Below are 22203 nucleotides of genomic sequence, written 5' to 3' on the forward strand. Positions count from 1 at the left end.
AAACTGCAGGTAACTGCCCCCACCTTCCAAGCTGACCAGAAACATTAAGAAGGGGAGTACTCTAAGTCTGGGCCCCAATCCAGATCCAGATGGCAGGCCTTGGGCCCTTGAGCTGGCATTCTGGTCTCTTCCCTTGGGTTTCAGCCTGGTGGGAGGCTAGGGCCCTTGGGCAAGGCCCTAGACTCCCTAGAGCACTGCTCCCAGAGACCTGTGGGAAACCCTCTGTTTGAACTGAAGAACTCCTACACATCCCTCAAGACCCAGCCTACATATGGATTCCCTCCTGAAGCTTGACAGGAAAATCTCTGCTGAGTCAGAGACAGCTTTTCACACACACCTCTGTGCCAGCTTTGCCACCGGGCTCTCTGACTGACAGCATGTCTGTCTTCCCAGGTCAGGGGCTGGGTCTTGGCACCAGTACCTGGCATGGCATCCAGCCCAGAGGTTCATGACTGTCAGATGGGTGTACACATACACACGGGGGTGGAGTGGCAGCCTACACTGGGAGGTTATCCAGGCTCTCCAGACTCCAACAAGGGAATTCTCCAGGACCCCCATGGTCTGGGCCTCAGCAGATATTCTTTTTTGTTGTTTCATTGGTCTGTTTATTTATTTATTTTTGGCTGTGTTGGGCCTTTGTTTCTGTGCGAGGGCTTTCTCTAGTCGTGGCAAGCGGGGGCCACTGTTCATCGCGATGCGCAGGACTCTCACTATCGTGGCCTCTCCTGTTGCGGAGCACAGGCTCCAGACGCGCAGGCTCAGTAGTTGTGGCTCACGGGCCCAGTTGCTCCGCGGCATGTGGGACCTTCCCAGACCAGGGCTTGAACCCGTGTCCCTTGCATCGGCAGGCAGATTCTCAACCACTGCGCCACCAGGGAAGCCCTCAGCAGATATTCTTGGTCCAAACCCTTATCTATAGATGAGGAAACTGAGGTTCAAGCGGTGAAGGGATTTATCTGAGGTCACCTGGCCTGTGAGTGGCAGGCCCAGAAGTCGAGGCTGGGCCACTGACAAAGGCCCCAGGCCTCTTCTCCTCCAGTTGTCTCATCCATCTCTGTCTCCGCACAGGGAGCCTTTGTCCTGACACTAGTGCTCACTTTACAGCCACACACAGAGCCTCAGTGCCCCTCACAAGCACCCCTCAAGAGACGAGGACAGGGTTTACTATTAACCCCGCGATACACAGGAGGAAACAGACTCAGCACAGCAGAAGACCAGCCGCAGTCTCACGACCACCTCTTTGCCTGTACATCCGTCACGCTTACACCCACATGTCCACACACCTTCGTTCTTGGTCTGCCTTGTTCGCCTTTGAGTCTCCCAGAACCAGAACTAGACCCCAGGTTCCTTGACTCTCTTCCCGACCCCGTCTCCCACCCCACCCCCTTCAGCCATAGTCCATTAAACAGTGAAATGCAGTAGGATGGGGAGCTATGGGGCAGGGCAGCCAGTGGGAGACAGGAAAATGCCCCCGTCTCTCTAGATCTGGGAAGGTGTCCTCACTGCCCCTGTCTGCAGCAAGATTCCCTCAGCTTTGCAAGCCCCATGGAGACTGTGAATGCAGGGCCTTGACATTCGACCCAGAACCCCCAGCCACGAATCCAGAGGGTCACCATGGTGCAGCCGGAGACTTGAAGACTGGAAGAGGAACCAGAGAGCACAGCAAACCCTTTGGATTGGCCTTGGTGAACGGCCCCCTCAGCCAGAGAACAACCTGTACAACTATATCTGGTGGCCCTGGATGGATGGATGGATGGAGGAAGGGAGAGAGGGAAGGATAAGGGGGATCTCATGCCACCACAACCTCCTGGTTCCAAAGCACAGAGAGTTGGCACACTCCTGCATCTCCCACCAGTAAGCCCAGTGGCCCCAACCCTGCCCGCAAGCCTAGTGACCCCAACCCTCTTGCTGGGGATACACATGTGGCCTGTATAGCTGGGAGTCTTCTGTCTTCCCTTGTGGGGCTGGGGGTCCCTGGTCCTTCCATGGCCCAGTCCTGACACCTGGTGGTGCCTCTGGAGAGCGGCCCAGGCTTTTTTCCCTCTTCTTCCCACTAACTCACCCAGAGCGGCCACCCCAGCCTGGCAGCCCACTGGCCACCTACCCTCCACTCCGGTTCACACCAGCAGGGCCAGGCTCTGAACCAGGTGAGACCAGGGTCATCTCTGCTTGCCTTGGGAGCCTTCCATGCACATGGGGTGAAATCCCCTCCTCAACCCGGGCCCTCAAGCCAGGTCATCTGGGGAAGTTAGGACCACAGACGATCACAGAATATGCGGCCAGAGGTGTGCCCAAGGTCACGCAGTGAGAGTGCCGGACTTCCTTACACCCCCAGCCCTGTGCTGCCTCCTATCAGAGCTGTGTCAGAGTCACTGCGGGGAAGGGAAGGTGCTTTGGGCGAGGAAGGAAGGAACGGCGCAGGGGGGCTAACATGAGCAGGTTCAAGGGACGGGATGAGGTGGAGGTGGTGACGGAAGCAAAAGGCAAAACCCCAGCCTAGGCAACGCCTCCCCGGCTTCTCCCAGCTCTGACCCGAAACCACCACCCGCGCCAGCCAGGACTCTTGGGAGGAGGGTGCCACCGTGTGGCTAATTTTGGTATGGCATAAATTCCTGTCGGGCCCCCTAAATTCAGTCTGGGTGTGTCCCAGTCCTGCAATTAAGGACCATAAAATTCTGCCCTTGGCCCGAAAGGCTTTGCCTGGAATGCCCCCCACATGCACACGCACACACACACACTTCCACCCACCCTCTCCAACCTCCAACACCAGGCCGCGCAGCCGCAGGAAGGGGTGTGCGCTGTCTTCGGGGAGCGGGGGCTCCCAAGGCTAAACCCAGGGACCTGACACCGAGGCCCTCCGGAGGCTGGTGCGGAGGTGGGCTGAGAGGGCGGGTCGGGATGCCAGAGGCAGAGGGGCAGCCGTCAGCTGCACGGGTGAACTGGCTGCAGAGAGGCTCAGCGACTCAAGCTGCATGGAGGGGGGAGCGCTGGTGACTGATGGGAGGTGGGGGTGAGAGAGAGGGAGGCATCTGGTGGGGCAACTGGGTGGGTGACGGTGTCAGTCGCTGAGACTGGGTGCAGAGGCCTCCTTCTGATTTCACAGTGTGACCTGGGGCAAGACACCAACCCCTCTGGCAGCCGTGACAGCCAAGCCCAGGCCGTTCCAGGAGCACATGAGAACAAGGATTACAAAAGCCTGCCGTTCAGCAGGCCCTCCCCCGAGGCTAACTGGGGGCCTCTTAAACTCACCCCTAAGCTGCCACAAGGGCAGGACCGCGGCTTGGCATCTTTGCAGTACTCCTGGTGCCAGGCACACCCCACACACACACCTTCCACAGGCCCTCCACGTGCCGACCACACGCCATCCACGTGCCAACCACATGACATCTGCAGGCCAACCATACCCCCTCACACACCCTCCACACACCAGCCACTCACCATCCACCTGCCACCACATAATATCCATATGTCTTCCCTAAGCCATTCACATGCCACCTGTATGCCATCCACACATAAGCTACATGCCGTTTCCATGCCACCCATCGCCTGCCATGTGCCATCCACACATACCCACATGCTTGCTATCCGTGTGCTCAGAATCCCCTCCCAAATGAGAACCAGGCGCCAAGTCAGGACCCCAAGGACATCCCAGACTGACCCGGGCCTCGGGCACCTCACTCCCGTGAAGACGTGCTCCCCATCCCCCGTGGCCCAGCCAGCTGCTCACCTTTGCAGGTGCAACCCTCCCGGGTGATGACCTGTCGGCAGATCCCACAGGGCTTCACCTTCTTGAAGGTCTTCACCTTGAAGTGGTGAGTCTTGGGGGCCTCCAGGTCCTCTGGCTGTGGGAGGAGAGGCAGAGTGATCAGGCCGGGCTCCTCGGGAAAGAGCCAGGGGACCAGGGGAGAAGCCGGCAAGCACTGGGGGAAAGGAGAGGTGAGAGCCCTTCAGCTGTGAAAGGCCCAAGCCCATTTATGGGAGGAGGTGCCCAGGGAAAGAGAAAGCTGTGGGTGCGACCCAGACTCCCAGTCAGAGGTGGGGTCAGACAACAGTCGAAAACCCCAGCCCCCTCCATGGATTCTTAATCACTTTTCTGATTTAGTTTATTAGCAAAGTGCACTCATTTTAAATGTATCGCTCAATACAGTTTGACACATGTATGCCCCATGGACCCACATCCCAGGAGGCTCCCTCGTGGCCGTCCCAGTCAATATCACCCCAAGGTGAATACTACTGTGACTTCTATCACCAAAGATCCATTTTGACAGGTTTTTCAGCCTCATATGAATGGAATTATACAGTATATACTCCTGTGTCTGCTTCTCTGACTCAGCAAGAATGTGGGAGATTCATCCCTGTGCTCACATAGCAGCAGCTCCCTCCTTTTTGCTGCTGCATAGTACTCCACCGTGTGCATGCAACTGACTCATTCATCCATCCTACTGCTGATGGCCCTCGACCTTTTACCCATGTCCCCGAGTGCCATGCCCCGCAGTTTTCTCTCTCTCACCCTCACTACCACCCCGTGCTCCAGCCCAGAAGGCTTCTTCCATCTTTATTTTTATTTACTATTCTTTACATTAGGAAAATATCAATAGGTTAAATATCCTTTTTAAAACTACACCACCAGGGCTTCCCTGGTGGCGCAGTGGTTGAGAGTCCGACTGCCGATGCAGGGGACACGGGTTCGTGCCCCGGTCCAGGAAGATCCCACATGCCGCGGAGCAGCTGGGCCCATGAGCCATGGCCGCTGAGCCTGCGCGTCCGGAGCCTGTGCTCCACGATGGGAGAGGCCACAGCAGTGACAGGCCCGCGTACCGCAAAAAAAAAAAAAAAAAAAAAAAAAAAAAAAAAAACTAAAATAGAACTACCATATGACCCAGCAATCCCACTACTGGGTATATACCCTGAGAAAACCATAATTCAAAGAGTCATGTACCACAATGTTCATTGCAGCTCTATTTACAATAGCCAGGGCACGGAAGCAACCTAAGTAACCATCGACAGATGAACGGATAAAGAAGATGTGGCACAAATATACAATGGAATATTACTCAGCCATAAAAAGAAATGAAATTGAGTTATTTGTAGTGAGTTGGATGGATCTAGAGTCTGTCATACAGAGTGAAGTAAGTCAGAAAGAGAAAAACAAATACCATATGCTAGCACATATATGTGGAATCTCAAAAAAAAAAATGGTACTGAAGAACCCAGGGGCAGGACAGGAATAAAGACGCAGGCGTAGAGAATGGACTTAAGGACACAGGGAGGCAGAAGGGTAAGCTGGGACGAAGTGAGAGAGTGGCATGGACATATATAAACTCCCAAATGCAAAACAGATAGCTAGTGGGAAGCAGCTGCATAGCACAGGGAGATGAGCTCGGTGCCTTGTGACCACCTAGAGGGGTGGGATAGGGAGGGTGGGAGGGAGACACAAGAGGGAGGGGATATGGGGATATAAGTATATGTATAGCTGATTCACTTTGTTATACCGCAGAAACTAACACAACATTGTAAAGCAATTATACTCCAATAAAGATGTTAGAAAAACTACACCACCACACACATAGGATGAGAGGCGGGCTGGCAGTCCAAGCCTTCTCCGTGTCTGGCTAGCCACCACCCCACCACTAACAGGGGCCTCAGTTGCCCCCTCCAGACACCCTGAGGTTGGGCCCCACACCGCTTGTGACCACACATCTGAACACAGTCTAAGCCGCAAAGTCCTGCATCCACGCTGCTTAGGACCACCCTCTTCCCACCCGCAGCCCCCAGCCCAGGCACATGCTGGGAAGGCTCCCCATTCAGAGGACTCCCCGGGAAGTCCTGCCCTGCCTGCAGGCACCATTCCTCTCCGAGGCGCCTCACCCTGGTACCTATAACTGGATTCATTTCCCGGCTCCAGCAGCAGGGGGAAGCAGAGCACAGACACTGACGCTTCTCCGCCTGCAGCCCCGCGCCCCACCCCCCAAAGGTACAGAGCTTTCCAATGCCCTCTGCACATGCATGGACACACACAGACATGATCACAGACCAGGGAGAAGGTTCTCCTCCAAGTCCCCCTCCTACTACCCTGGTCCAAGCCTCCCCACTCTGCGTGTTCAGAGGACGGGTGGCAGCATCCCACAAACCCAGCATGTCCAGGACTCCCAGCTGAAGATCCTGTAGTGGTGAGTCCTGGGCAAAAGAGACAGACCCATGAGAGGCACGGAGAGAAAAACGGAGAAAATAAGAGAGAAAGCCAGTAGGGAAGGAGGCAAAGAGATAGAGCGAGAAGTAGAGGGGGAGAGAGAGACAGAAAGAGTCAGAGACAGAGACGAGAGAGAAAGACAAAGAGAGACAGAGAGAGAAGACAGAGAAAGACAGGGAACAGCAACAGTCAGACAGAGAAGAAAAAAAAGAGGACCAAGATAAAGGCAGAGACAAAGACAGAGACAAACAAGCACACACAGAGAATGAGAGAGATTAGATAGAAACACACAGAGACTATAAAGGGAACCAGAGAATCAAAGGGGGACAGACAGACAAGAGGACACAGGAGCCAGCTTGAAGGGGCTCCTCAGATCTGGGAAGATCTGAGCATCAAAATACATAATGGTAGTAATGGCTTAAATGAGTCCATACTGACATGTGAGATAAGTGAATACAGTCAAAGTCTGATGAGGAACAGAGTATTTACGAGTCTCAAAGCACCTCCCCACGCCACGCTTATAAATCACAAAGGGGAAAAAGCAACTTTCCCCGGCACACTCCACTTTAATCAAGTGATCAAAGCTAACGTCACCAGTAACAGGATGAGTGGAGACTGTGTGCCACGGAGGGGATGAGAACAGAACGTCACCTCTGCGATACTCCTGCCAAAGAGACACAAGCTGAATCCAGTCATGAGGAAGCATCAGACCAACCCAGGGGAGGGACAGTCCACAAATTAAGTGGCTCATAATAGTCCAAAGTGACAAGGTCACGAAAGTCAAGGAAAGGTTGAGGAGATTTCCAGACAGAAGGAGACGAAGGAGACATGACAACCAAATGCCACGGCTGATTCTGAACTGGATTCTTTCCACACCCCCAAAGGACGCCATGAGGACAACTGGCCAAACTTCAGGGGTGTCTGAGGATGAGGAGGTCACGCAACAATGTCAATTTCCTGGCTTGGATGGCTGTGTTGGGTTAGGTAGGGAAAGTCCCTGTAGGAAAATAGGGAAGTATTCAGGGGTGGTAGGGCAACGTGTCAGCAACTTACTCTCAAATAGCTCAGGAAAAAAAAAAAGTTCTTTGCACTGTATTTGCCACTTTTCTGAAGTTTTAGATTGTCTCAGAATTCAAGGAGACAGACTATTTGTCAAGACAGTAAGGAGGCAGGACGGAGCAGATATAAAGCCCAGAGCAGAGACCAGAGAGCAGAGAGCGTGGTGGAGTCAGGAGTGGGTACAAGAGACCAGCAATGCCCCCTGGTGGCTGAGCAAGGCAGCAGGACCTGGGTTCTGATATTCCAGACACTTCATTCCGGGAGCCATGCTTCCAGCTTCAGCTGGGGAAGGGGAGGGGGGCGGGGGGCGGTAGGCTGAGGGTCCAGCTCTGGACTTGACCCAGTGTCCCCCATCCCACAAGGAGGGGCAGGTGAATCCCCTCCTATTCTGAGGTCTCTCCTCCCCCGTTTTCCCATCTCTGCCCCTGGCTGGCAGCCTTCCAAATGATCTCTGTCACAGACATTCCAGGGAGGGGACCCAGTCCCGCGTCAACTGCAGCGGCCAAGGCCTAGGATAGGAGGAGAAGCAGGGAGGGGACTCGGGGTTCAATTTAAGGCCTGTCTGGAAGGGTGGGCAGGCAGGAAGCCCTAAAGCCCCATCATCTCAGGCCTAGTCTGCCCCCCGAAGCCTGCCTCTCCTACCCCACTAAGTCAGCAAAGCTCCCTGTGCCAGCTTATCCCCCAGCTTTCTCTGCCTACACCCCAAATCCAGCCCTTCCTCCAAAGCCCAGGGAAAGAGGCCTCCTCCCTAAAGCATAGTCATGGCAGTGGAATCTCCCCAGAGAGGGTCCAGGCTGTCCAGTAAACAGAGGAGACGTCCAGGCTGACAAGCAAACACCGGGCTTCCCCCCTGGGCCCTGGGCTTCCCTGCCCTGCCTGGCCAACTCCATAACGTCTGAGTTTACAAACTCTCCTCCCGCCCGGGCTTGGGGAACAGGAACCAGGTTCAGAAAACACACTCCCTGGCCTCGCTCAGGGCCTCCTTCAGCTGCCTCTGGGTGATGGCCCAGCACACTCCTACCCCTCACCCCTACCCTGTCCTGACTGGCTGAGGGAGCACTGAGATGGGAGTCTAGAGACCTGCTTTCTAGGCCGGTGGCCTCACAGTCCCCAGATGAAAATAAGGGGTTCCGACAAGACAGCCTGAGTGTACACAGTGTAGGGGAAATAATGGGCCAGTTTGAGAGGAAGGGACTGTGGGATCTGGGGACTAGACGTGCTGCTGGCTACAGAGAGAGGGATGTCTAATGAGACATCACCCCTCCATGAGAGGCTGGGCAACCCCGGTGGAAGTGAGGAGACCAGTTCGGCCATGCCCAGGAAAGTGACCCCAGATGTATAGCATCCCTGGCTATACACTGGGATGTCTGGTAATCTTGTGAAAAGTCATCCACAGAGGTCTGAAGCTTTGCCGGGATGATGGAGGAGAAAGTCTAGGATGGAACATCTTCAAATATCTGAAGGAGCTGTCATTGTAAGAAGCTGCTGTGAAGTTACTGCAGGCAAAACAAAACCCAGTGGGCAGAAGCTGCTAGCACTTACGATTACACTCAAGGGGGGAAAAGAACTTCCTAACCATCATATGTCAAGATCCAGAGGAAGAAGATAAACGAAGGTCTAGTCCCTACCCTGCCCTCGCCCACGGTTACTCTGCAGGTACACGCAGAGGATGAGAACGAGCCCATAAGGCACCCAGCTCAAGGGTAATGGCTTGTTATGACAATGACCATCATTTTCCCTGACAAGTGGCAGACAGCCTCACAAAGTGCACCCGGCCCCTCCCTTGCTGGATTCGCTCCTAACAGACCTGGGGGAAACTCAGGACAGAAGAGGCCTGGCCATGGCAGGAACTGCCTAGTCCTTCCAAAGCCTACCTCCCTCGAGAACCAGAACCCAGAAGAGGGAAGGGGTCCCAGCCGAAGTCATTCTTCCCTACCCTCCAAACCCAGAGCCCTAGCCCTGCGACAAGCCCACCCAGCCTCGGAGGGCTTTCCTGGCCCTCTGGGGGATCTCTCCCTCCCACCCTCCGTTCACCAAGCTGCCTGTCAGAGGGGTGTGGCGCGTCTGGCTCGGGCAGCCTTGGCAGGAGTCCTTGGTCTTGGGGTGGGAATGGCTGTTTGTTGGCTCCTCCCTGCCCCCTGGGGCAAAGCACAGTGGGGTGGGGGTGGTGATGAAGGGGGACTGATAACCCTAGGGTCCTCCAGCTCACGAGCTCCTGCCGCCTCCCAAAGAAAATTCCCCAGCCCAGCCCCACTAGGTTCCCTGCGCCCCACACTGGGAGACCTGGATGACGAGGGCAGAAGTCTACGAGCTAGTGAGCCTTGGGAAAGAGAGTCACTGAAAAGCAGGCCTAGGAAGACTTGGAGGGTCATTCGGTCCTCTCCCTGCCTCCCGGCCATCCACCCCTCCATGTCTCATCACCTTGCATTGAGATGCCAGGACCTGGTTGGCATCAGTGGTCATTTCTATGGGGAAGACCGTGGGACCCCCAATGGAGCTGCAGGCTGGCGTCTGGGAGCCCCCGCCGCCCCAGCCCCTGAAACGCAAGCTCCTTGCAACCCCACCTCACCTTCATGTACACACGGAAGTTCCTTACCACCACCAGCCCCGCCATCCCCTAGCCAGCTAATGGCCTCACCATGTTCTTGGTCGCCCCGGGTGGAAAACTCTGAGTCACTCTCAACCCCTCCCGGCTCCACCCTCCAATCCAACCAGTTGCCAGACTCCGCAAATCTGCTCCCTAAATATTCTTGCGGCCTCCTGTGCTTTTCATTCCACCGCCTTTGCCTATCGGAGGCCCCGTCTCTTTTGTCTGGAGCTATTGCAACAGCCTCCGGCCTCCTGCCCCAAGACACTGGACCTTTCCTCCCCACACAGCCTCTAAGGAACACAGCCCTATGGGGTCACCCCCACTCACCCCAATATGCTTCCATGCCTTCCCAGGCACCCAAGTTAAGACCTGCACTCCCTCAAGTCAGCAAGAAAGCAGCCTTGGTCCATACCCCACCCACCTGGCCATCTCAATCCCCTCGCCCCACTCCCCAACTCCCTACCCTGCATCCACCTCTGAGCCTCTGCTCTGCTCTTCTCTCTTCCCAGCATGCCTTCCTCCCTCTCAGCTTGTCAAGCTTCTAGGCATCCTTGAAGGCCTCATTCAAACCTCATCCCCGCAGGGAGATGACCCCAGATACCCACCCCCGACCTCTTTCAAAATCAATCTCCCCACCCCGTCTTCTTTTTTCACCATGAAAATTTTAAAAGCTCCGGAAAAGATGAATACGCCTATGCCCTTGGCCCTGATTCACCGCTTCCACGCTCTGTCTCTGTCCCCTAACTCAGCCCAACATAATCACTGCCCTCGGGAAATCTGACATCGATACGATAGCATTATCTAATCTTCAGTAACATATTCTAATTTCCCCTTTTGCCACAATAACACCCATTACAGCTGGGTCTGCGTTGGTTTTTATTTTGGACTCAGGATCCAGGCAAGATCTTGTATTACATTTAGTTGCTGGGTTTCTTTCCTCTTCTTTCCTGTGGACACATTACTCCACCTTATGATTTCCCTTTTATGACACTGACTTTTTTGAAGAGTCCAGGCGGTTCTGCAGAATGTCCCTCAGTATCTGGATTTGTCTGGTCATTTCCTCATGATTCGACGCAGGGGAAGGGCTGCCCAACGCCACTTCCTTTCCTCAGTCGCATGTGCTTGGTGCCCCGTCTCAACACTCTGTGCGATCTGACTGGTCCCTGCTGCCCCACTTGTTAGCTAGGTAACCCCGGGCAAGTCGCTTAACCCCTGTCTGCCTCACTTTACTGATCTGTTAAGTGGGCTAATCATAGCAACTGCCCATAGGTTGTGACAATGCCTGAAAACACGCTGGAACAGCGCCTGACACACAGTAAGCGCTCACCAGAATCGGGCTCTGATTCATGTTGTCACGCCTGTGTGCGCTGGACTAGTCCGCCAGGTGCCCACATCTGCACGTGCTTCTGCTCCATGTCCCCTGTGTCCAGAACGGTGTGAGCCCAAAACAAGTCAGAAGGAGTCTGACCTTGGTTCACTCCAGTGTAATTACACCCACTCCCACTGTCCTGCCCTCGGGGGACAGAACACGGGTTGAGGTGCTGGCATCACCTGGCTGAGGAGAAAGCTCTCTGACACCGAGTAGCCCTGGATCTCCATGGGAGGAAGGCTGCAGAGAGTGGCTTTAACTGAGCTCCCCACGTGACAGAGGAGCACGCGGAGGCTTGGGGGGTCCGGGATTCTACCTGGTGGCCCTCGGCCCATGACTCGGCTTCCTGAGCGGGACCATCTCTCGCCATCAGCCTGCTTCTCTCTCTCTCTCGCCTGGGCTCCTTCATAAACCACGTCCCAACGTTTTTGGGCATCGGGTCCCAGGTCCCTTTTTCGTGCTCTAACATGAAATCATCTCCTGGAGTGGGAGGGCACAGGGATGTGGATAGCCTGAAGGGGTGGCATCACGGCGAGGGGCTGGCACAGATTCCCTCACTGGATCCTCACAACCACATCCTATGATGAGGCTGAGGAACGTGCTCCGCGACACACAAGGAGGGCAGGATGGAACGAAGATTCAAATCCAGGTCTGTCTGAGACGGGGTCCCTCACCGTGGCACTGCCACCACTTCCAAGGGTGTGTCCACAGCTGCCGTCTGTGAGATCCGGAGGAGCCCCGGCAGTTGCGTCGTCAGGACCCCTCTGTCCAAAGGCCATCTGCTGGCTGGTTTACTCCTCCTTATCCTTTGTCAATTATTCTTACTTCCCGCACTTGGATTTCTGAGGTCACAGCTTCATCTTTGTATCTAGTTTAAAGTTCACCTCCCAAGAGGTCTTTCCTGATATGTCCCTTCTCCCCCAATCTAGGCTAGGTCCCCCCTTACATGTCCCCACAGTTTCCCTCTTGGTAACACCCATCTTATTGTAATCATTTGCCCAATATCTGCAAGCTTCTTGAAGAAAGTCAGCACTCTATAACCACTGGTGAGATAGATGGACGGGAACATGGGTGGGTGGGTGTTGACCTGGCAGAATGACTGGATGGTTTCTTTGTCACAGTGCTTCCCTAACACCATTTCCTATCCTTAGGCTGCTGGCCACCAACCCCTCGACCCAGAGTTGCAAAGCCCCCGGCCCATACCCTTCCTCTTTTCAGGAGCACTGAACCCAGTGGCCATGTGGCCCCTTGGACGGGCCACTTCCCCTCTGTGGGTCCCCCTCGCCTTGGCTAGAAACTGGAATTAGCCATCCCTTCCCTTCCCACCTCACAGAATTACAGTGAGGTTCAAATGAAATTGCATAAGTCAAGGAAATGGACACAGGTAAGGCACAGAGAGGCTACGTGGCTGCCCAGACCACACACCCAGCATCCGCGCTCTGACCCTGTGCACGCTGCCTGCAGGAGAAGACCTGCACGTTCTGGGCCTTCACATCACCCTTACACCCCCTCCTGCCCTTCCCCGAAGTATTCCCAGAATGGAAAGCCCTGGATGGGGACGCAGAAGGGCCAGGTCCTAGTTCTGACTCTTAACTTGCTGTGTGGCCTTGAACTGTGCCGTCATATAAAGAGAGCTAACATTTCTTGAGCTCTTACTGGGGGAGAAACGCTATTCGAAATGTATTGGCTACTTTAAAACTTAACAATGCTATAGGTAGCTGGAGAAACCAACCGAGAAACAGATTGGAAGCCACAGAGCTTCCGAGTCACAGGGCCAGGATGAAACACAGGCACTGTGCTCTCCGCCAGCCTGCCACACTGCCACTGAGCGTCGCAGAAAAACAGTATGGTATTGCTCCCTGACTTTGTGCCTCAAACGCCATTTTGAAAAATTTTGCAAAGGGGGTGTTTTCTTTCGGACCCTGTCAGTGTCACGCAGCCCAGCCTAGCTCCCAAACGCGTGGCCAGGAGGCCCCCGGTGGGCACAGCCCTTACAGGCTAACAAAACTCCAAAGAGAGTTCAGGATGGAGGGGTCAGAGTGGGGTACACAGGGCAAGAACTGCACACCAGGAAACCGGGGGCTCACGCGGACCCTCTGACAAAAAGGTGTGCTTAGCGCTGGGAAGGACACCAGCTCCAGAAAAGAGAACACTTCATTGTCTGCAGCTGGCCTCAGAGGTCAGCTTCAATGAGGTCCAGAAAAGTCAAGTGACGAGCCCGAGGCCACGTGGCTTGCTCAGGGCAGGGCCAGGGCTGTACCTGGCCCCCAGTCATGCCTGTGGCTCCTTCAGCCCCATCTAATAAGCCCCTTCCCAGTTCCTGAAAACAGAATAAGCCCCTCCAGAAGGAAGGGCCTGCAGCTCTAACTCCATCGGTGTAACACCAAAAAGCCTCAATTAATAGGCATGTCATTATTTTCTAAATAAACCGTGCTTGAATATGTAATAGCGAATGGGAGCATTTGATGAGAAAATCAAGTTATGCATAATATATAGCTCGGCTCCTCAGCTAATAAAGTGATTTTTATTCCTAGAGCTTGTTAAAACTACGCATTAGAGATAGATTACTTCTTGCATGAAATGTCTGCAGCTATTCCTGGGGAGATCCTCCCACACATCAGATCTGCAATACAGGGGATCCCGTGAGCCAAGAAGGAGGTTGTGGAGTGGGGGAGGGACCAGCATTTACTGAGCACCTACCGAGTGCCTGGGTACCTGGTCTCTTGACATACTTTGTCTCTGTCCTCACCCCAGCCAGACAAGGTGTGTATTATTCTCCCCACTTTACGGAATCAGGAAACTGAGGCTCAAGAAGGGAACTGCCGTACCCAAGGCTGCCCATCTGGTAAATGACAGAACTAGGATCTGAGCCTAGCCCTGCCTGGTGTCAAAGTCCACGCACTTCCCACCAGCAGGAGCCTCTCAAGGCGGAAGCAGCTCCCTTGTCAAGGTCTCCAGGACCTCCATGCCCCCTCTCCGGAACTGGCACCAGCTACCCCTCCCCTTCCTGCTACAAACTTACACCCCAGCCCCATAGAGGCCCACCCGGAAAGGAGGAAGGTTGCTGGGACAACTGGAGGAGGGGGACAAGGAGCTTGATAGAGCCAGGGCTGTGCCTTCGGGCCAGTCCACACCCTCCAGACTCGGGCCCACCCTGGCAATGGGCATCCAGGCCGGGCAGGATGGAGAGAAAACACCCTTCTCCCCAGCCCACTCCCACCGGCCTCCTTCCACTCCCACAGAAGCCTGCCTGCTGGGCTGTCTCACAGAGCTGGGGAGGGACAGGGGCGGGGAGGCACCAGGAGAGAGGACAGGAAAAGGGGTGAGGGGAGGGCCTTAGAAAAGTGGCTGCATCCACACCAGCCCCTGGTCCCCAGCTCTCAGGGAGAGAAGTGACACGGACGAGGCACTCATGCTCACCTCTCTGCACCTCCCCGCCATCGTCTTACCCACAGGGAAACTGAGGCTCAGAGCCGTGCAGCGCTTCTCCCAGAGCCTCTCCGCTGACGTGGCCCTGTCTCCATCCACACCCGCATCACCCCTGGAAGTCTAACTGCCATCCTTCCCACAGCAGGCCTCCCTCCCTGCCAGCCTCTCTCCTCAGCACCGTTCTCAGGCCTTCCAGAGTCTGTCCCGGGGAGCTGAAAGGGGCTGGAGAAATGACCTTGGCCAAGGCTCCCATTATACAGATGTTGACAGCAGCCCAGCGAACCCCTGATGTGCAGGACGCTCCAGACACCTTCAGTCTCTTACTCAGACCCACGCCCACACCCAAGCCCCACACGCCACCCAAACCCCCTCATGCCAGCCCCCTCCCCACTTCCCCTCTCTGCCCAGAGTACACCTGACTGCCCAAGTCTGATCTCCCACCACTGTCCTCAGCCTGGGCTCGCCTGGGCCGAGGAGGGCCCTCCCGAGGACTGGCCGGAGCAGGGGAAGGGGCAGGAAAGGCCACATCTGGATCCTGGGCCTGAAGCTCCCTCCCCCAAACCAGCCATCACTCTCTTTGAGACCAACATTAACCTCAGCCAGGGATGACTTCCTTGCCCTCCTGACCCCTGTGCATGCCTTCACCCAGCCCAGAGAGCGGAGCCCCTCTGAGGAAGGGGTCTCCCATCCCTGCCCCCTCCCCTCCTGCAGCAGTCAGCCCTCTCCCAGCCCCCTCTCTCCTAGGAGCCTCTGCCCCTGACTGGCCTCAAGACTTTTAACCCTCACCATGTGGCCCTCAGACCCTGCCTGCCCACCCTTCAAGCACCCTGCGCTGACACACACCTTCCTGAATCTGGGGCCAAGAAAGGGGAAAGAGGAGGCTGTGGCTTCCTCCTCTGGGACTGGAGGGGGTCGGGGGAGGTCTTGGTAAGGATGGGAGGGCTGTGGGGGGCAGGGATGGCAGCGGGTAGAAGCTGAAATTGGGGTAAAAGTGATGGAACCCGAGCAGAACTTTTCCCCAGCCTGGCTTTTCCAGCTTTCATCTCCTAGGTCAATGCCCCCTGTTCCTCAGGCCCCTCCCACTGCCCCCCCAGACTCTTAGGCTGAGCAACTTGAGGGGTGAAGAATTTTCACCCCGGTATGGGGTGGGAATGGAGACAGGAGTGGCTCCAAAAAGAGACAAACCTTATGATGGCTCCCTTGTACTTACAGCTCCCGGACTCAGCTGGGGAGAGGACACTGGGGAGGGGGGATGTACTGACCGGCAGAACTGGGGCCTGGGCCCCGTTGATGGGGACGGACTCAGGCTGAGGGTCTACTCAAGTGAGTCTTTCCTTCTGTCTCTCAGAGGCAGAAAGGCCCCCTCCTTCACCACCAACACTCCCCCAACCCCAGGCTCTCAGGTAAGGCTAAGGTCCAAGGGGGGGGCGGCGGTTCGACCTCCTAGCTAACGCTGCCACACCTACCCAGAGCATGCAGGACAGACAGATCCACGTCATCTTCGAGGGTCCCCGTCCCTGGGGCCACGCCCGGGGACTGCAAAGGGTCCCCCTGAGCTCGCAGTCCCCTCGGAGCAGGCAGAAGGGAGCTCTGAGTCCGCGGCAGCGCCAGCATCTGCAGCGCTCGCCCTGCCTGCCTCCAATTCACCCTCCCTCCCTCTCCTCCTCCCCCCACTCCACCCCCTAGTCCCAGCCTCCTGTCTCCTCCCTCCTCCCAGCTCCACTGGTGGCTTTGGGGGTCAGAAGCCCTGCTTCGCGGGGGTTGGGAAGGAAGCAGAGCAAAGGGACAGCTACTGGAGGCAGCCCCTCCCCCCAGAAGCCACCCCCCCACCCCAGACACACAACCCCAGACGCACAAGCCCTGTGAGCCACCAAGCTGCTCCTGCCTTCTGGTTGGATCTGACGCTGCCAGGCCTGGAGTCTGCTCTGCTCACTGCAGACCTCCACCCCCAGACCACTGATGGAGGGACGGACAGACATGGGACAGCACAGTCCGCTTGAGCTGGGGTTCCTCAGTCCCATCCCATCTCCAAGGACACACGCATGCCCTCCTGCCCTCGGAACACAAAGTCACTTGCACTCACTTAGCTAGGTCAGTGCCCAGGGCACCCTGGTGCCCATTCGGCAAGCTCAGAGCCCACTCCATGCTTTACTCAAGAGAAGCCTGGCCTGAGACCGCTGGAGAACGGCCCTGCCCCCAGGGCTGTGGATTTCATTCCAACTTTTTTCTTACTTTTTTTTCCCCTTCTTTCTTTCTTTTCTCCAAACATCTGTCCCAGCCCTTCCTGCCCTTCCTAAAAGGAGCCCCGCTCCAGGCTCCCGCGAGAGTCTGTTTTTCTTGACTGTGCCCCGGGCCAACATTTGGTTTGCATTTCCCCACTTCCTCCTCCACCGCCCCTGCTCCCCCTCCCTGGGCCCAGTTTTCACCTCCCACCATTCCACGTGCCTACTTCTCCCCCTACACTGTCCCCCCACCCGCCCCCGCCAGCCCTTCCCTTCCCTCCCCCTCACCTTAGCCCAGGGCCAGAAGTTTGGGGTCTGGGGTGGGGGGAAGAAGAGGGGTATCCAAATGTATTCCCAGGGCGCACCGCAGGGGAAGCCAGCAAAATCAGCCCCCGGCCCTCATTGTCTCAACTCCCCCCTCTACCTTCCCCCCAGAAACTTTCCTCTTTGAGCTGTGGCCGCAGCTGGACCAAGTAAGAGTGGGTGGGGCTGGTGAATCACCCCGCTCTATTTTCTATTTTTTGGAGCCTTCCGGGGAGGGAAAGAGGGCTCAGCCCCACCCACACCCCCCACACACACACCCCCGTAGACACACACACCAGGACACACAGTCCAGCTCACAGAAACACACGAGTGCCGAGGACAGGGCTCCACCCAGAGGAGGCACTCTGAGACCATTTTCTTGGATTGAGTAACTTGGTAAGAAAGTCCTCTTGCTTGAGCTCCTATGCACACACACCAGCGTGGGGTAGATGCCCTGGGCCACATGGAAAAAGGGTTATATATCCCCTGCCTCTCTCCCCCACGCACCCAAGAGCCTGCCCTCACCACTGTGTCAGCCCCACACATGGTGCCACCCCAGGGTACAGTCTCTACAACCAGCCTCTCCCCTCAAGAGGACCTGCCCAGACAGGTGTACTGGCTCCCAGCCCATAGTCCAGTCAGGACATCTACCTAGGAAACCCCAGAATGAGAGGGAAACATTCACACTTTGTCTGGGAAAAGGCTGCCACATGCGGATGTACAGGTTGTGCACTGCACAAGGGACTCTATTACTTGGTGGGAAGTCAGGGGAGGACACTAAGGCAAGCTGTCTAATTCTGGTCCCTCCTGGAGCGGTCACTCGAGTTAAGAGTCTTTGTTCTGATGAAAACGACAAGGTGAGGAGTCAGGGCCCTTCACACATCACTCTAGGTCCTTCTGCAGAGCTGTGGGGCAATGAAAGATTCTGCCCCTACCCTGCATCCCTTTCCAGAACCACAATGCCTCTGGATATCCCCTCTCAAGCCTGCCAGGGCTCAACTGACAGTTTAGCCAACACTGAAATGGACCAGTGTCCCACATGTAGCTGGCCCTGCTGCCACCGCTGGGCATGTCCACAGACGGACGCTCCTGCCAACCTTCCCTCTCTCCACTGGTTGAAGCCCAGGGCAGTCAAGGAAGAGTGGTTTTCAGGGGCCCTCTCTGGGAGCCCCTGAGGCCACCCCTAGCCACCATCACCAGCCCTGCCAGTCTCCCAGCAACTTCAAGGGCTCAGCCAGCTCAGCCCTGCCGTCCCGGCACCCACTCCCCCCCATCTCCTCCGCCCGCTCCCACCCTTTGCCGCCAGCGTCACTAGAAGATGTGCCTGCTGGCAGCTATCTTGGGAGTTCTGAGAAATCACCTTGCTGCTTCCCAGAAATGCTAGACAACAAGACCAAAGACCAAGTCACAGCAACACCAACTTGTCTGGCCTCCCATGCAACCCAAGGGGGCCCTGCAGCCCCCAGGCCAGCTCCCTCCCCAGTCCCTTCAGCCGGGACTGAAAACAGGAGTGGAGAACCCTAGTGCTGGGGATCCCCTCAGAGGAACACTGCGCCCAGAATTCCCCTTTTCCAAGACCATGGGTGTCTCTCCTGTATCTTAACCTCTCATTGTCAGGAAGTCCTTCCTGCTACCCAACCACCATCTTCCCTGTTGAATGTTCAACTCTGCCACCTGAAGTGTCTCCAACTCTATGTAATGACCCTATTTCAGACTTGTTACCCATTATTCATCCTTCACAGCTTGTGTCCCCTCCCCCTGCAGCACACAGACAGGGAGAGTTCCTTGGGCAAGGACATGTCCTGTGTTTTGTATCCCCAGAGCCTGGCATACAGCAGGTGCCAGACATGGTTGAAGAAGCAATGAATCACTCTACCAATCAATGGGTTCTAACATATTTTCCTACTTTTACCATCTACTACCCCTTCCCAAACCTTCCTCTGGGGCCAGAGTGGGCCAGAAAGGGCGTTGAAAGGGCATTGGGCATACCTCACCTGCACACCTCTGCAATTGCCTGTAATACCCACCTCTCTTCAACACCATCTCTTCCTGCCACTCCCTGGCCTCTGAGCTCTCTCAGGACGCAGACTCTCCAGAGGCTGAAGCGGTATCACCCATCCTGGGATCCCCATGCCTGGACCAGGGTCGCAGACACTGGGTACCTGCCTCAGCAGCGGCCCCCCACCCTGAGTCACGCCACCCACTGCCCTGGCCATTTCTGCAGCAGCTGGCATTTAACTCCACTCTCCCCTCTGCACGCAGAGCCTTCCTGCTCGCTGCCCACTGCCCTCCAGTCCCTGGCTCAGCAGTCACTTGAAGAAACAGCCAGGACCGCAGGCTCTGGGGCTGGCGCTGGGCCCGGAGGTGGGCCGAGCTGAGGGACAAGTGAGTGAGGGCAGGAACGCAGCTAACAGGCCTCGTAAGCCTGTGCTTGGCACTCCCCTCTTTCAGCCTCAGTTTCCGCACCTGCGAAATGACCAAGCTGATGGTCTCGAAGGTCCCTTCCAGCTCCACCTCCTGTGAGGCCACAGATTCCCCAGGCCAAGGCCCCAGCTTCCTCCAATCCATTCTTCCCATCCTTCCACACTTGTCCATCACAAAGTTCTTCCTGCCGTCAGCCCATCTCCTAACATAGCAGCAAGTCTTTCCTCTGTCACCACTGGTCACAGAATCTGAAGGTCACAGAACATCAGAGCTGGAAAGACCTGGAGCCTTTCCAGGGGTCACAGTCAGATCCTTCAGGGGCCTGACAGGAGTTAAATGAAGGTAGCGGGCAACGAGTCTCTGGGGACCTGGAGAGGACAGGCCCAGCTAAAGGGGATCCCACTCCTCGGACGCAGCTGCTGCGGTGTCAGCAACATAAGCCCACACTGTCAAATATTCTGACCTGTCAAGAGAAGCCCCAAATCTATATTATCTTATAAAATCTTTTATATAAACTATGAAAAATGCAAAATTTTAAACGTCGGCTTTTTCTTTTTTTTAAATCATTCTGCCGGATTCAATTAAACAAGTCTGCCAGGAGGGTTCGGGCTTTGGGGCACCTCTCACCTAATCAGCCCCCTCATCTAAGAGACGTCAACACTGCAGTGGAGGGACGGGGTGGGACCAGCCTGAGGTCACAGAGCTGTGGCTCCCGGGCCCCAGATTGTTCGCAAGCACCCAGCTGTCCAGTCACTGTAGGACCAGAGTCATGCTCTCACCTTTCTCCTGCCAACCTTGCAGCCCGCTGCCTTCACACGGGGGCTGCACACACCACAGCCTTCATCGCAGCCAGCCGCAGGGGCCTCCTACCAAGTAGGCAGGTGCAGAGCTGGTGCTGGGATTCCCCATCAACGTCCAAATGCAGATCCCAGCAGCACAGGATCTGACAACAGAGCCCTCGGCAACGGCATGGCTCCTTCGGGCTCTGTCCCTCTGTCCCCTGCGCGCGGAAAGATCAATACTAACTAACCAGACACTTAATTGTGGTATCGTACTTAAGCCTCCTACCAGCTCTCATTTTACAGATGTGGAAACTGAGGCGCAAAGAGGTTCGGCACCTTGCTCGGCATCACACAGGTAGTATGCGTGAGAACGGAATCTGGGGTGTCTGATTCCACATCCCGTGGGGATCGAACATTTTCCTGCTGCTCCTCTAGCAATACCACCACCCAGAGACTAGGGCTTATGGTCCTATGTTGAGGTGATGTTAGCTGTCCTCCCCACTCCTCATTCAAGGGCTGCAGCTCCGAGAAGAACGTCAACTGCTCAGGCCCAGGTCTGGCTTGGGGCAGGGGAGAGGGGGCAGGGGGAAGGGAGACACATAGAGGGAAGCCGAGGACAGCACTGCCACCTGGGTCAGAATGAGACCAACCGGCTCCCTAGTGGCTCTAGAAGAGCCAACCAGAAGAGAAAAACCACAGTCCTAGCAAGCCCTGGGGCCTGAGATCTGGGTGAGGACAGGGTCTGGCCACAGGGCTTCTGTTCAGATAAGCCATGCTGCCTCTCCCTGCTCCCACCCCCATACACACTCAGCCTTTGAGTGCTGGGGGGCTTGGAGCCCTAGCAGAGCCTCCATGTACCACTGGGCAGGATGGTCATTGAACAAGGGTGTAGCCAAGGGGTGAGTGGGGGCTGAAGACTCATCCATGCTCTACTCACCAAGCCTGGCCCAAGACACATTCATCCTAATGCCCACCAAGGTACCCTATGGGCCAGGGGAGGTCCAGACCCTTGCCCCTATGCCCACTACCCCTCCGGTATACGATGGAGGTCTCCCCCTTGCACTTCAGAAATCGGAATGCTCCCTAAGATAGAAAGCGAGCTTCCAACCAGGCCCTGTATGGGCTCAGTTTCCAGCTGACCCAGGAGGGAACATCACTCACACCTCCTTCTCCTACCTCCCCTCCATCAGCACCCTGGTTGGGGACAGTGTCTGGGCCCAATCGCAACAATGTTTAATAAAATCCTTCCCAGAGCTCGACTTGGTGATCTTGATACCTTCCCCAGCTCTAATTTCCTGCCTGACTCAGGCCCTCAAAGGCTGGAGGGAGGTAGCCGCAGCTGATCACCCAGCCCCTCACCCCCAGCCCCCAGCTCAAATCCTAGCCCAGGAGGAGTTATGTCATCCTCAACCTTTGCAAATGAGGAGCGGGAATCGCCAAGTGGACTGGGGTCCGACTGACCTGGTCTCGGCTGGCCATTCCTGCTGCAGGCTGCCTTTTCCCAAATCTGAAAACCCGGACTCCGCAGCGTCTGAACTCAGAGCCCACAAGAACGTCGATGGGGCTCTGGCCCTCCGGTCCACAGCCGCAGCACCTGTCTCTCAGCCAATCACTGGAGACAATGCATTTTGCTAGAAGATTTCAAAGCACACCTTGGGTGACTGCCACTGCGGAGTGGCAGTGAGGGAAACTGAGTCCCAGAGGCAGCACCTGGGAGGAGGCGCTGAACAGTCAAGCTTCTTATGGAGTGGAAAAATCCTTCCTATCCATGTGATGGAAGAATGGATACTGGGAGAAATCCCTCCATTCCCACGTACCCCATCTCTGGCCTGCCT

General features: G+C 56.0%; 1 protein-coding gene across 11 annotated transcripts in view; it reads right to left on the reverse strand.

Moving 5' to 3' along the window:
* TNS1 (tensin 1) overlaps nt 1-22203 on the reverse strand; it is a 202312-nt gene that overhangs the window by 178510 nt on the left and 1599 nt on the right. For 8 of the 11 annotated variants that reach the window (XM_049712755.1, XM_049712747.1, XM_049712750.1 and 5 more), the window contains exon 2: nt 3728-3842. In XM_049712755.1, coding sequence (XP_049568712.1) covers nt 3728-3842 — 115 coding nt within the window. Of the gene's footprint in view, nt 1-3727; nt 7188-9818; nt 10143-16103; nt 16263-22203 lie in introns of those variants that run through there. The other 3 variants (XM_049712749.1, XM_049712748.1, XM_049712753.1) reach the window with 3 other exon arrangements.

Source organism: Orcinus orca, chromosome 7 (assembly GCF_937001465.1).
Source record: "Orcinus orca chromosome 7, mOrcOrc1.1, whole genome shotgun sequence".
In the NCBI taxonomy this organism is placed as follows: Eukaryota; Metazoa; Chordata; class Mammalia; order Artiodactyla; family Delphinidae; genus Orcinus; species Orcinus orca.